Source organism: Nymphaea colorata, chromosome 5, assembly GCF_008831285.2.
Source record: "Nymphaea colorata isolate Beijing-Zhang1983 chromosome 5, ASM883128v2, whole genome shotgun sequence".
Classification (NCBI taxonomy): Eukaryota; Viridiplantae; Streptophyta; class Magnoliopsida; order Nymphaeales; family Nymphaeaceae; genus Nymphaea; species Nymphaea colorata.
Genome location: NC_045142.1, coordinates 22,259,332 through 22,274,811, shown reverse-complemented (window position 1 = coordinate 22,274,811; position 15,480 = coordinate 22,259,332). Strand labels below are relative to the sequence as shown.

At 37.9% G+C, this 15,480-nt stretch overlaps 1 protein-coding gene across 5 annotated transcripts; it reads left to right on the top strand.

The window, feature by feature from the left end:
- The first annotated feature begins 11,821 nt into the window (after positions 1–11,821).
- Positions 11,822–14,606, top strand: LOC116254094 (uncharacterized). Of its 5 annotated transcripts, none has more exons than XM_031629175.2 (3): positions 11,822–11,910; positions 12,244–12,313; positions 13,181–14,606. In XM_031629175.2, the coding sequence occupies exon 3, from the start codon at positions 13,226–13,228 to the stop codon at positions 14,486–14,488; it is 1,263 nt and encodes a 420-aa protein (XP_031485035.1). In that variant the 5' UTR covers positions 11,822–11,910; positions 12,244–12,313; positions 13,181–13,225; the 3' UTR covers positions 14,489–14,606. The 5 variants fall into 5 exon arrangements, with proteins under 5 accessions (XP_031485035.1, XP_031485036.1, XP_031485039.1 ...); XM_031629176.2 differs by having other exon boundaries at positions 13,177–14,606; XM_031629179.2 differs by having other exon boundaries at positions 13,134–14,606.
- Positions 14,607–15,480: the final 874 nt, after the last annotated feature.

Here is a 15,480-nt window from a genome sequence, read left to right as displayed (position 1 = left end):
GGAGATTTAAATTCACATAATGTTACAAATGACTAAAAATAAAAAAATCTATTGTTAACATCACCATAAATCATTGTAAAAAACAACACATATAGTTGTTGTGTTATAACCTGCAGCTAAAGCTGTTAGTGACAATTTTTAATTTTAAATTATCCATATGTGGGGTTTGAACTCATATATATATATATATATATATATATATATATATATATATATATATATATATATATATATATATATATTACTTAATTGGACTTGGATTTAAACTAAGATGGAAGAAACCATTACAATAATTGGATTTGGATATTACAATATGACTAGCGGGATATTGTGCAATTGCATTTAGAGTGGAACTGGGATATGAATAAAAAACTACAAAATACTCGAATTCAGATATGCATGAGAATCATATGTCCAATAAAGTCAATATGTTAAATTCTCCGTTACAAGGGATATTCATATGAAATTAGTAATGAGAATAAACTACCAACAAAATGTTATGAATGGTCAATAAATTATTAAAGAATTAATTTAAATAAAAATATATATATAATTAAATCAATGTACAATTTTTCAACTATTATTTATAAAAAAAGTAAAATACCACAAATTTACCTTATGACGTACCCCACATGATAAGCTCTGGGTCACCACCCAAGACAAATCATCATGAGGAGTCTCTAAAAGATTGTCGTAGTTGCTGACGATCTTTATGTGACATAAAACAACGTTGCGTATAGATAAAGTAAATAAAGGTGAAAGGAATCTCATACGCGTCAAATAAGCAAAGTTAACGACATGCCATGCGGTTTTTTTTTTTTTGAATAAAAGGCGAAGACGGTTACCCTAGCAGTCACTGTAGCACTACGACAGACACTATTGTGCAATGTCATACTTTTGACTTTTTGAACACGTTCGACTACCACCTCATCTAGCACGCGATAGCGATCATCCTTCGACTTTCTTCGCAAGTAACTGTTTTTGTTTGTTAGTACTTTGCTTATTTGAGAAGGAATTCAATTCCTTTTCCATGTTGTAATTTAATTTCAAATATTGTGCCTATATAAGCATTATCACTGAATGTATAAAGAGTCCTTAAATCATCCATCCTACTTTAATCACTTGGTTGGCTTCAGGCCTTTCTGGTTCTTGCCTTCTTTTCTGTTCATCTTCTTTTATTTTCCTCTTTCTTTATTGACAAACCACTTAAACCTAAAAAATAGGCAACTCCAATAAAAAATCCTATTTGACATCTTCAGGTAACATATATTCCTCATACTGTTGTTTATCTCAAAGGCATTACATGCAAAAATAAGTTGGAGAAAGAAATAAAAACCTATATTTGAACCAAGACGGAAGAAACCTTTGGATTTGTATATTACAATATGACTAACGGGATATTGTTTAATTACATTTAGAGTGAAGCTGGAATCTAAATAAAAAAACTACAAAAATACTCGAATTTGGATATGCATGAAAATCATATATTCAATAAAGTCAATTTGTGAAATTCTCCATCACAATGGACATACATATGAAATTAGTAATGAGAATAAACTACCAACAAAATGTTGTGAATGGTCAATAAAGTATTAAAAAATAATTTAAATAAAAAACATATAATTAAAAAAAATCAATTTTTTTAAGTATTATTTAAAAAAATAAAATGACAAACATTTTCCATGTGACGTACCTCACATGATAAGCTCTGGGTCACCTTTCAAGGTAAATCATCACGAGAAGCCTCTAGAAGATTATTGTAGTTGTTGACAGTTTTTATCTAACATAAGACAGTGTTACGTGTAGATAATATAAATAAAGACAAAAAAAATCTCATACGTGTCAAAAAACAACGTTGCGTAAACTATAGTATTATGGTAAACTATTGTGCATTGTAGCACTTTTGACTTTTTTGACACGTTCAACTGTCACTTCATCACAACAGCTGTCCTCCTTCGAATTCATTCACATGTAACTGTTTTTGTTTCTTAGTACTTTGTTTGTTCGGAAAGGAATCCAATTCATTTTTTTAAGTTGTAATAATTTGAAGTCCGATGCCTATATAAGTACCACCACTTAGTCTATAAACATCATCGAGTCCTTGAATCATCCATCCCGCTCTTACTGCTCAGGTCTTTATGGTTCTTGTCTCAATCCTTGCTCATCTTCTTTCTTTTACTTTTTATTTATTGACAAATAACTTAAACTTGAAAAAGTAAACAACTCCAATCAAAAACCCTATCAGACAACTCCATGAAACATATACCTCTTAGACATCTTAGCGTAGATGTTTATCTCACCTTAGAAAAAAGAAGTCTTAATGCAGTTCATCCAAAAATAAGTTGGAGAAAGAAAATAAAAATTTGAATTTGAATTAAGATGAAAGAAACCATTACAATAATTAAATTTGGATATTACTATTGGTTAATTGTATTTGGAGTGGAACTAGGATTTAAATAAAAACTACAAAAATACTTGGATTCAAGTATGTATGAGAATCATATATCCAACAAAGTCAATCTCATAAATTTTTCATGTATAAAATATCGACAAAATGTTTTGAATGGTCAATAAATTATTAAAAAATTAATTTAAATAAAAAAAATATGATTATATAAATGCAAAAAATTTCAAGTATCATTTAAAAAAGGTAAAATCAGTAGAAACTTAGGCAGTTATACTCTGGTTTATGCTTCATAATATTATGAATACGATGAGTGTCGGCTATGGGATCTTTTGACCATCAGCCCTCCGTCCTAGAATCCGACCGCTGCAATCTACATCGGAACCAACGCCGCTATCACTGGATCTCAGAACCGCCAGTAATTGTGCGAGGGAAAGTAGGAAGCAAAAAGTACGAAACGGTCAATGTGAGATATCTCTGTCGCTTTCATTGCAAGGAAGGTTTCATACAGAGGAAAAAGGTTGTTGATGGTGGGGAGTGGATACTCTCTATTATGAACAATACAAACTCTTTTCACGCACTCTCAAGAGGGGGTTAGAAGCAACAAAGAAGAAGAGACAGATTTATGTGGTTCGAAGCAATAACCTCCTACGTCCACGGTCGCACAGATCATTACTATTCCCTTACAGAAGAACACAGATACTCTCAGAGAAGAAGCACAGAAAACTGTGGCCCTCCTCTCAACATAAGGATTAGGGCGAAATCCGCGGTATTGCTATGAGTGTCCAGTATGGATCAAGTTCCATACACCAACAATCTCCCACTTAAAATTTGATCCATCCAAGTGCTTGTAGATTACATGCTCAACCTGTGTGACGCCTCCTCATCAATCAACCTTGGAGACTAACTGAGGTTACACATAACCTCAGCTTCTCAACAGTCACTGGCTTTGTCAACATGTCTGCTGGATTCTCTGTTCCACGAACCTTTACAAGAGATAATATCTTCTCTTCTAACAAGTCTTTAATAAAATGATACTTCAATTCAATATGCTTTGTTCTAGCATGAAACACTGGATTCTTGACTAAATGAATTGTACTTTGACTTTCACAAGAGAGAACACTCTTCTTTTTCTTTACATGCAATTCTTTTACAATAGCCTTTAGCCAAATCATCTCTTTACTGACTTCTGTAATTGCAATATATTCAGCTTTAGTAGTACACAACGCAACAACCTTTTGAAGCTGTGAAACCCAACTTACATAGGTTCCTCCTAGGGTGTAAATATACCCAGTAGTACTCCTCTTACTCTCAAGATCACCACCCAAATTTGCATCTACAAAGTCATGCAAAAGTAATTCATTTTTATTAAAGCAAAGGCTCATACCTGAAGTTCCTTTCAAATATCGTAATATCCACTTCACAACCTCCCAATGTTTCTTCTCAGGCTCAACCATGTATCTGCTCACTGCTGCCACTGCTTGTGCTATGTCTGGTCTGGTGCATACTATAACATACATCAAGCTACCTACTGCTGAACCATATGAAATCTTTGACATTTCTTCATGTTCTTGATATGTCTTAGGTGACAAATCCTTGAACAATTTGAAATGATTAGCAAGAGACGTACTAACAGGTTTAGCATATTCCATCTTAAACTTGCACAAGATTTTCTCAATATAATTTTGTTGAGACAAATTTAAGGCACATGTCTTACTATCCTTACTAATTCTCATCCCGAGGATTTGTTTCGCAGCGCCTAGATCTTTCATATCAAAGGAGCATCAAACTCATTTGATAGTTGTTCTTCCAAAGAATTGTTCTCTTGCAAATTTGAGTCTACAATAAGCATATCATCCACATATAATAGTAAAATGATATAACAACTATGAAGGTTCTTGAAATAACAACAGTGATCCATATCACACTTCTTAAAGACATTTTGTCCCATGAAGTTATCAAACTTTTTGTACCACTGTTTCAGTGTCTGCTTCAAACCATAGATACTCTTCTCTAACTTGCATACAAGGTTTTTCTTTCTTAGTACCTGAAAACCTTCAGGTTGCACCATATAAATATATTCCTCCAAATCTCCATGAAAGAATGCAGTTTTTACATCTAGTTGCTCCAAATATAAATTTTCAGCTGCAACTAAACTTAATACCAATCTTATAATAGTTAGTTTTACAACAAGAAAGAAAATTTCTGTATAATTTATACATTCTTTTTGTTGAAAACCTTTCACTACTAACCTTGCTTTATACATTTTCCTTCTATCTCCTTCTTCTTTAATTTTGTATACCCATTTGTTTTGCAATGCTTTCTTCCCACAAGGAACCTCAGTTAATTTTCATGTCCTGTTAGCATGTAGAGAATCTATCTCTTCTTTCATAGCTAACTCTCACTTGACTGAATCTGTAACCTGCATTGTTTCATCAAAACACTCGGGTTTCTCCAGCATCAGTTAACAATAAGTAATGTAAGTAAGGAGAATACATTCGATTTGGTCTTGGCCTTCTACTTGATTTCCTCAATGGAGGTTGGGATGTGCTTGGCTCTTGTTCCATCTAACTGTTTTCAACTTGAGTTTTAATTGCAACATCATCTTCAGAGATATCTTCAAGTTCTATAATGTCTTCACTTATGTCATGATGTTCATTCTTCTCAGACATAAGACTATCTTTGTCTTTATACAGAGCCATTTCATTGAACACTACGTCATTATGTCTATAATTTTCTTCGCTTTATCATCCCAAAAACGATACTCAAACTCATCATTTTCATAACCAATGAAATAACATTTCTTGGATTTAGGATCTAATTTATCCCTTTTATCTGAGTCTATATGTATATAAGAAACACAACCAAAGACTCTTAAGTGTGCAAGATTTACCTCCTTGTTGATCCATGCTTCTTCAGGTATCCTATAGTCCAAAGGAATAGAAGACCCATGATTTTTTAAGTATGCAGCATTACTGATTGCATCAGCCCAAAACATCTTTGGCAAGCCTGAATGCAGTCTCATGCTCATTGCTCTTTCACAAAGGGTTCTGTTAATTCTTTCAGCAACCCCATTTGGTTGTGGTTTTTTAGGTATTGTCCTCTGTGTTCGAATCTCATGATCTGCACAAAAGTTTTTAAACACTTTGCTGTCATATTCACTTCTATTGTCTGACCGCAGACATTTAATCTTCTTTTCGGTCTGATTTTCAACTTCTGCATTTTACCTTTAAAAACATTGAATACGTCATATTTATGTTTGACAAATTAGACTCATACCTTTCTGGTACAATCATCAATAAATGTGACATAGTATAGGGATCCTCCAAGAGAACGAACTAAAGCTGGTCCCCAAACATCAGTATACACAAACTCTAACTTTTCCTTCTTTGGAGGCCGTCCAATTTTGGAGAAGCTGACAATTTTCTGTTTCCTGAAGACACAGTCTTCACATAGCCCAATGTCTACATATTTCAAGTCATGCAACTTGTTATTTGTTATCATGGTCTTCATTCCCTTTTCACTCATATGCCCAAGCCTGCAATGCCATAACAAAAATTTATTTTCACATTTTGCCACAACCACTGTGTCTTTCATATCTGCGGTCATGTACAATGTGTCAAGTTTGTGACCTCGTGTTATAACCATAGCACCTTTCGTTATCTTCCAAGATCAGCCAACAAAGGTAGTAACATAGCTTTCGTCATCTAACTACCCGACCGAAATGAGATTCCTCTTCAACCCTGGGACATGTCTGACATTTTTTAACTTCCACACATGTCCATTCTGCATTTTAATGTGAACCTCACCTTTCCCTACAATATCCAGAGGTTCATCATCTGCAAGGTATATTCTGCCAAATTTTCCTGCAACATAGTTGTGCATACTTTCATTAGAATACGTCGAATGAAAAGAAGCACCAGAATCTAAAATCCAAAACTCTATGGAACTGTGTACACTCAAAGCAAGTGCATTAGCTATATCTTCTGCATTTGCTGAATCATCTTCACGATTTGGGTTCTTCTTCTACAACAACCTGTAATCTCTTTTCTAGTGTCCTGGCTTACCACAGTTCCAACAGTTATCACTTCGAGGTTTGGATTGACTCATTCCCTTAGATTTGGACCTTCCACGCTCTTGGTAGCATTGATTAGTTCTGCCCCTATTTTGAACATTTAGGGCAGAACAGAGAGGTTTTTCTGCTTCCCTTCTGCGAATGTCCTCACTAAGTATTAAATCTCGAACGCCACTAAACTTCAATTTACTTGACCCCAATGAACTACTCATGGCGGTCACAGTGACACTCCAACTCTCCGGTAGAGATGACAATAATATCATGGCTTGAACCTCATCATCAAATTTAATATCCACAAAACATAATTGAGAAGTAATAACATTGAACTCATTTATGTGATCCGTAACAGAAGCACCTTCAACCATTTTCAAATTAAATAATCGACACATTAAATATACCTTATTCGAAGCAGAGAGTTTTTCGTACATATCTGTTAGCGTCTTCATCAAACTTGCTGTCGTCTTCTCGTCAACAATGTTGAAGGCGACGTTTCTGGCCAGCGTCAACCGGATCTGGCTTGTCTATCCAACAACTGCCAATTTGCATCAGCCATTGTTGCGGGCTTCGCTCCCATGAGCAGTTCATGCAGTTTCTTCTGATACAAGTAGTCATCGATCTGCATCTTTCAGAATCCAAAGTCTTTACCATCGAACTTCTCGATTCTGACTTTTCCTTCTTCCAGTGCCATTGTTCTTATCGCGAACGAACGTTGACTCTGATACCAGTTGTTAGGAACAATACAAACTCTTTTCACGCACTCTCAAGAGGGGGTTAGAAGATACAGATTTACGTGATTTGTAGCAATAACTTCCTACGTCCACTGTCACACAGATCTTTACTATTCCCTCACAAAAGAACACATACACTTTCAGAGAAGAAGCACAAAAAATTGCGGCCCTCCTCTCAACATAAGGATTAGGGTGAAATCCACGGTATTGCCTATGAGTGTCCAGTATGGATCAAGTTCCATACACTGACACTCTCCGGTCACTCTACCTCTCCCGAACGGAAAACCACTGGTCCACCACCATCTCCTCTCTCTCTTCCTCTTCCTCTGAATGCATCGAGGGTTTCAGGCGGAACCGATGAGCAGAGGTCAAAACGTTTGTCATTCTGAGTTCTGTCGCCGCAGCCACTAGCCAGACGGTGCGCAAACAGCAAAGGTCCCCCATTTGTCTCTCGCTCTCTTTCTCTCTCTCATGCATTGGCTTGTGCCGCTGGCTTTCTTGTTTTTTGATGCAGGTAAGAAATGATGTTTTCGGGATATGAAGAACAGGAGTTTGTGAGGTACAGGGAAGTGGGCATTGTTGGGTTTTTAGGGCTTTATATAAATTGCTTTGAACGAGTTCACTTCATGTCTGTTCCTAGTTCTTCCAAAAAATCCAACTAGAAAGTATGTGTTTTTAAGATGACAACTGGTTAAACCAGCCTAAAATGGGGGTTTCAACTATCTCCCACACATCTTATGGTGAAACACGCACACATTTACAGATTCTTTCCCTTTCTCACTCTTTGTTTAACCCCCGAACAATGGAGCTCTCTCTCTTCTCTTTCTCTCTTAATGGGACTTGTTGTGCTGCACATTATCGATGATCCATTCGTTTGTTGAGATATTATTGAGTTCATTAATGTATCTTTGCAAATTGTTTTCTCTCTGCTGAAAACAGTTATTTTCAAAATTTTCGAGGACGTAGGCTTTTCACAATACACTTGGCATGTAGAATTTAGCTTCTAAAGACAATACACAGGAAGAGTGCTGGATGACCAATGAATCTGGTACTTTGAAAGCACCTTAGAAGAATGGCATAGAAACTAATCACTGATTGCACTTCAAATGGTAGATGGCAAGAAACACCTGAGCAAGAAGCCTGGGATATTGGTAGCAGCCATCACCACATGAAGAGGCAGTCACTCGCTAAATTTTGCAGGGAAATCTCCAATTCAAGCACAGAGCATGGGCACAGGCACACAGGAGAACCAGAGAAGGGCTGCAATTTTGGAAGCTCCTACCTTCTAGACCAAGCGCAACAAATGCAATGTAAAATACAAGTACTTCCTCATTGTTCGGGTCAAAATAATCCGTGAGATTCCATTGACCACCAACCATGGAGGAGATCATGCAACTGCTTCTGTGGTATCTGAACAACTGAACAAGTCTTGCTTGCACCACGGCAAATATGTGAATTGCTGATTCTCAAATAACTGAGCATCATGAACCTGAGAACCAGAAGCCGGAAATCGAGGGCAATCAGAGCTCAATTAAGATGGATTTGCATGGCAAACAGTTGAGTGATAAGACCATCAAGCCGAAGCAATTGCATGCAAAATTAGGTGCACGCCAATGGTGATGACTTATTTAAACAAGGTCCACAGTTGATGAAGTGGTTTCTGCAGCTGGCTCAGGCTGCTGATGCGGAACAGCTTAGTGATCTGACGTTCTATTAATTTCTATAGGATGATCGTCCTTTGTAATTTGTTAAACCAAGTGACTTCAGGTGATCACGTGACTTCTGAGAATCTGAAGCACTGGCTTTGGTGACATTTGCGGAAGAACAAGTGGCTGATTGACTTTGGTAACATCTGCAGAAAAAGAAGTGGCTGAGTCAGGGTGTGCGGTGAAGGTGAAGAGAGTCGGAGGCATCATTAGCTGAGGCAAACGAGAAGGAAGAGATGCCAAGGAGGCATCATTTGCTAGTTTTTCTCTCAATTTTCTACCATTAATTGTTTAAGAGTAAATTTCCTTGAACTTGTCCAAGGTATTGAGCCTGGTAAAATGAAATACTCCTCCTATAGGGCTGAAGGGCCGAACTTGATCTGGCCTAGAACTACTAGAGATTGACTTGTTAACATAAATGATTCTGATTGTGCTTGGGCTCACTTACACAATAAATAAATAAATAAAACTTACTTACACAATAAATAAACATAAGAAGAAACAATGTTTACATATGAGTGGAGCAGTTGCTGCTATGAAGAGTAATAGTACCATTTGGGGAGGAAAATAATGGAGCATGACACCCTTTACCTGTAGGCAATTGCTCCTTATCAACTATGGGGCTTCAAAATTTTAGGAAAATTTCATTTTAAACCAGACTTTTTTCTATAATTGCAAAAAGGAGACCCTTTTTTGTATTTTTCTTAGTAAGTGTTGCAACTTTCATATACTAAGGGCTCGTTTGAATTGTTGGAACTAAATACTCGAGTAAAAAGTTATGGGTATTTAGTACCAGGTGAAGTTTTGTTCTACATTCTGTATTACCTCATTTTGTTTAATGGAATGGAGTTATATAGTTCTAAGAACTTTTAGTTTCATGTTTGTTTGTTTATGCATGGAACTAAAGTACAATCTTCACGGCCCTCTTTGGCTGCCGATTGCTGGTCAAGGAAGCACCAGGCAAAAGGGAAGTGTTTAAGCTTTTGAAGGCTCTTGGGTCAGGTGGAAGGTGATAAGAGAGGGGAAGGGAGAAGCTAAGGAGGAAGAGAAAGGCTCAGCACTACTGCCTACTGATGAGAGGAGCACGACAGCGTAGAGCTCTTTTTGGAACCTCTTTGTAAAAGCTGAACACTTCACTGTGAAATGAAATAAAAAAAATCCTAAAAATTCACTGTGAATTTATAGCGGTGGCCTCCCCTAAGGCCACCGTGTTTTCCACCGGCACTAGCCATGGCAGCAAGCCAATTTTGTTCTGGTGGGACTTTATTTATGGTATTAAAGTTTCACAACCACGTAAAAGGTTTCTGCACAGAAGTTTTCTGTTTGTTAGGAGATGGAACTTTTTTTAACAAATCTGAACTTTAGTTCTATTTTCATGGTACAGTTCAATTCAAGATCAAATTGCGTTTTGTTGCTTAGATTGAAGCTCGCACTACACGTCAAGTATCATTTTTTTTTGGCAAAATTTTGACTAAGTGACCCCAGGATCAAATGGAGTTTTGTTGCCTAGATTGAAGCTTGCACTACACGTCAAGTATCAAAAAAAAATTTTTTTTTTTGGCAAAATTTTAACTCCTAGGTCTTCCAAGATAATATTTCTTTAATTTTACCAAGGAAGAAGTGTTGAAGATTTTTTCTATCATAGGTCTTTATGTTTGTGTTTGGTTTCACCAGTCAAATGAAATTAGCCTGAGAGAAGAGGCAAAAGAAAGGAGAAAATAGTCTACAATTGGCGTATATTTTGAATAGAAAAAGTTTACATAGGATAAGTTTTTCTCTATTTTTTTTTTACTTCCACCAAGCATGAAATTACTTTAAGTTTTTTGTTTTAAAGATATCCAAACTTTTGTTTAATTTCAAAACCTATCCATATGTGCCTCAAGGGGTGTAGTGCAGACCATTAAAAGGTTGTCAATTTGATTTTTGTGAGTGCTATTCTATTCATCTGAACGCAAATGGTGAGTACAAAAAACTTAGTTGCTTCAGTTTTTTTGAGGTATTTACCTCCATGCCATCTCCCTCCACTATACCCATCTGATCTGATCCAATTGGCTAAAGCAGTGTTGCACATGTTCCCTTGCAGATGTTGAGTTAAATAGGATATTCTCGTTTCATACCTGCATATGACAATATGCTTTTTTTTACTTAATTTAACTATGCCAAATATGATTTTAGAATGAATTTAGTTGAAAACATGTGATTATTTCAAAAAAAAAAAAAAAAAAGACATAATGGTGGTTACCCTGCCTACAATGTGCTAGGATAGGATCATGGTTTCATTCCGCACAGGGGCAAAGTTAAAAAAATTTTATTGCAGAGGGATCGAACTATAGTTTCAAAATATTAGTTTTTAAAATTTTTATATAAGTTAAACTAAAATTTTTAAAATTTATAAGTAAAATTTCATTTTTTTTCTAAATCAGAGGTGGTGCCATGGCCCTTGCCGGCTCTTGCATCAGAGTCCTACGTGCCTAAAGTAATGGCTAAGCCCAGTTCAATAAATTATCGAGCCATGCATCAAGAGCCGATAACATTGCACTAATGAGCCGACTCCTGTGCTGGACTAGCATTTGTTAGGGTGATAAACTCACCCATTAGTCGGTCGCCCCCAACTTAAATCTTTTGGCAATATATATATATATATATAGATATATATATTAAATTTGCATGTTGAATATTTGTATTTTGTGTTGAGATTGGTTTATTACATTGAGACATTGAAAACTTTGGTCATAAATATGAAAGATTAACAAAAATATATAGCAGGACCGAGCGGATACCTGACCGGACGCTTACCTCAGTACCTGCTTAATCCCGAGCTTGGCCTGGCACGACTATGTTTTGACTTGGGTACGGGCCATGCAATAGTCTAAATAGCCTCAAAGGGTGGCCATAGGTCTCCTCTTTTCTTCTTCTTCCTCCTCCTTCAACACCGTGTCTCTCTCTCTCTCTCTGTGTGTGTGTTTCTCTCCGAGTCACTCTCTCCATTAACTGCAGGTTTCACTTTCGTTTCTGCCCATCTACTGCTTCTACTTTAGCACCAGCGTGCTCTCTCTCTCTCTGTCTCTTACTGCACGGTTTTCTTTCTGTTTCTTCCATCTTTTACTTCACCATCAACTTGGTCTCTCTGTCCCTCTCTCTCCCTCCGTAACTACACGTCTTCTCTTTCGCTTTCTTGATCTCCCGTTCCTCCTTTGTCTTCAACTCTCTCTCTCTCTGCAAACTGCATGTTTCTTTTTCTGTTGCATGACCATCTGCTTGCCCTTCTTCTTCCACACTAACTTGGGTCTCTCTCTCTTTTTCTCTCTCTGATATCTTGCATCACTGCAGGGTCTCATAAGGAGAAGACCAGGGTGGGGAACGCAACTCAGCGCTGTAACCAGCCGGATATACAACGCAGGTGCTCTCTCTCACACACTCTCTTCTAATCGTTGGTTTGGAGGACGTTTATCTATGGAGGAGAGGAGCGCTAGGGATAGGGCCGAACGACGAACGTTATAACGGCCGTCGTCCATAGGGATCCCGAGAACGACGGACGGCCTAAGAGCCTCCTGGCCACCGGTTTCCGGTCGGCCCATGCGTGAAGGAGTTCCCCCTCCGTGAAGCGTGCGCCGGCTGTATCCACGGTTGAGTCTTCCATCCCCTTTCCGTTACAAGAGCCAGCAAGCTAACCTTTGGCTATCAATCGTTACAGCAAAACATTCTTAAGAAACAAAGGAACTCTTCTCTTCTACCATTACCAGAAAAAGGAAACGCACTCTTTCCCCCTCTCTCTCACATTGGAATGCAGGGTTTTCTCCTTTCGCTAACGCTGTCTCCGTCCATGAAGAATTGTCCCCTTTTTTTTTCCTTTGATATTGATGACGAGGAAGAAAACTTGGGATCAACCCGAAACGAGGACAACACCATGAGAAAATGGCCTCGTTTGTCTTTATGAATGCAGTCTGTTTTACGAATACAGAGAGATCAGTTTCAGATTGGTTTAAACTTTAAACTGCCATTATTGTGCTTTATATATATATATATATATATATATATATATAGAGAGAGAGAGAGAGAGAGAGAGAGAGAGAGCTTAAGTTCAAATCTCTCTCTCTCTCGCCCTCCTATGGATGAAAAGAAAATTTTATTTCTCCTGCTGTCGTGATGTACATGTTGCTCACGATTCTTGTATTGAAGAATTGATCACTTCAAAGTTTCTATTAATATTTTGGTTTTAGCTTAAAATGATGTCCCGAGATTAGCTGACTCTGTCGACTGAAGCCAGTGAGAAGGAGGGAAGGCATGCTACTACTGTGACTGCGTCTGAGAAATGGTAGACCCCAAAGAACAGCCGACCAAGAAGCGCCGACTATTGGTTTGCAGCATTGGACAGACAAACAAAGAAATGGTGCCTCAAAGTGGGTCACCAGATCAAGCAATGGAAATGGACACAGATGAACAGGAGCAGCAGACAGAGAGTCCAACAGTGGAGGATCCTACTTTCTGGACTATGTGTGATAAGTGCGGTGTGAGATACAAATACTATATGATTGTCATGGATAAGCAACTCCGGTGCCGCCATTGTAAGCAAAACTTTGCTGCTAAAAACATTCCACTTACCATGAATGTTGGACGAGGCCATTCAATTGTGGTTACACCTGCTACACAACCTGGAAAGATTTCTACAACTGGACAGGTTTCACCAAGTACACAAAATGGAAACATTTCTAAAATCGGATGTATGTCGCTTGTTCCTCTTTCAAAGAATGACTTCAACTCCAACTCCAAGGACAGTCTTGATTGCCAAAAAACACAGCTCCAGGAAGCTGATAAACTGGGAAATGGGACTGAAAGTGATAACAGCAAGACAAGGATGCCATTAGCTAGTGAGGAGTCGGTCGAGCAGATGTCAAATTCAAAGCAATTAGTTGGAAAATTGGAGGCAGCCCACGATGAGTTGTTTAAGCAAGGACTACGGATGATGATGAAGGGTTTCTTCATCCGGGCTTGTGTTGCTAATGCAGAGGACCTGGGTGATCTTTTGTTTTATGGGAGAATAATTGTTCGAAATTTTGATGACCTTGGTATCACTGATCCTGGATTGGGTGCCCTTCTTGAGAACTTGGAGAAACAGGCTGCTGATGTTATCTCCCAGCAGTCTTTAGCTTCCAACTGGACATCTGCACATGAATTGTTTCTTAATTTCATGAATGCAGCTGAATGTGAGACTTCTGAAGCAATGGCATTGAAGGCATCCATTGATGAAGAAGTGGGAACCTACACAATGCAGGTGGAGGAAGCAGAAGCATCACTGGCTGAGGCCAGGGAGAGGGAAGAGATGGCTAAGAGAGCTAGGATTAAAGCGGAAGAAGATCTAGCCAGGAAGAAAGAGCAGCTAATAATGGGTGAACGGTCAAGGGAGAAGGCCAAACATGCTTGTGAGGCGAAAGAAGATGCATTGGCCAAGGCAAAGGAGAAGGTGAACAAGGCTAAGGAGGAGCTTGAGGTGAGCATGGAAGCACTCAAGGAGAAAGATGCCAAGTGGAGAAGCCTTTGTGAACCTTTGCCTGGTGTAATGGACTTTGCTCTCTAATTCTAGGGAGGCTTGTTAAGCTCATGCTTACATTTCTTCTTAACTAATATTTTGAGCATCTGTATGGAGATGTTTTTGATCAGATGGTTTACAATAATAATCTTTGGGATTAGCCTAACAGAGCTCTTTTTGGCATTTAGCTTGTATTTTAATGACAAGGAACCCTCCAAAGACCCAGGGATTTCTGAGGAACAACACTATGGGAAGCTGAGATTATAAAATGGCAGAGTTGGGACTCAACTCAGGTTTTCATCGACATCCATTTACAAAAATCCCTTTGACTGCCTATTTACCAACTATGGAGCTAATCCCACTAAATGCACAGAATCCAAGTGCGTTTGACTCATTTGCCTCCCTTGATTCTCTCTAGCTAGGCCCACCTTGTGCTTTGGTTTGCAGATTTAATCCCATGACTGATGCTGTCGCTGACTGACCCCGCCTAAGTCTGGCCTTCTGCCTAAACCATTTGTTCCGCCCGGATAGGCACAGGCAGTCTGCAATAATTGCTCTGTTTTTTAGTTTCTCCTTATCTGTCTGCAGAAATATATCCATTCGTGTTTCTTGTTAAAGCTCTTGAGTATCCTGATGCACAAGAATAATAGCTAGGGGTGCAGCTTCTCAGTAGCTTTCATTTCTCATGAAAATTTGGCAACACAAATATTTCAAAGCAGATCAATCTTCTCTGCATAAAAAGTTCACCACCCTATTATATGGGTAAACCCCATTATTTTTGCAAGAAGCCACAAGTTGTTACTAGTATTATTATATCTGTTGTTGTAACTGTAGTTAATCAAACATAAGAAGATCCAAGTTAACAGAATTATCATCTCTATCTTTCTGTTTCTGTGGCGTAATAAGATATCCTGAAGACTTTTTGGAGCAAACCATGAACGGTTTGGACTTAGAACTGCATAATGAGTTGAGCTACTTAAGTACAACTCATCTAAATGCACCTTGAACTTGACTGGTTTATCGAATAAGTCAGTTCGAGT

Bases quoted from the DNA above. Each gene is read 5' to 3' on its own strand.
- LOC116254094 (XM_031629175.2), top strand. From the start codon at position 13,226: ATGGTAGACCCCAAAGAACAGCCGACCAAGAAGCGCCGACTATTGGTT.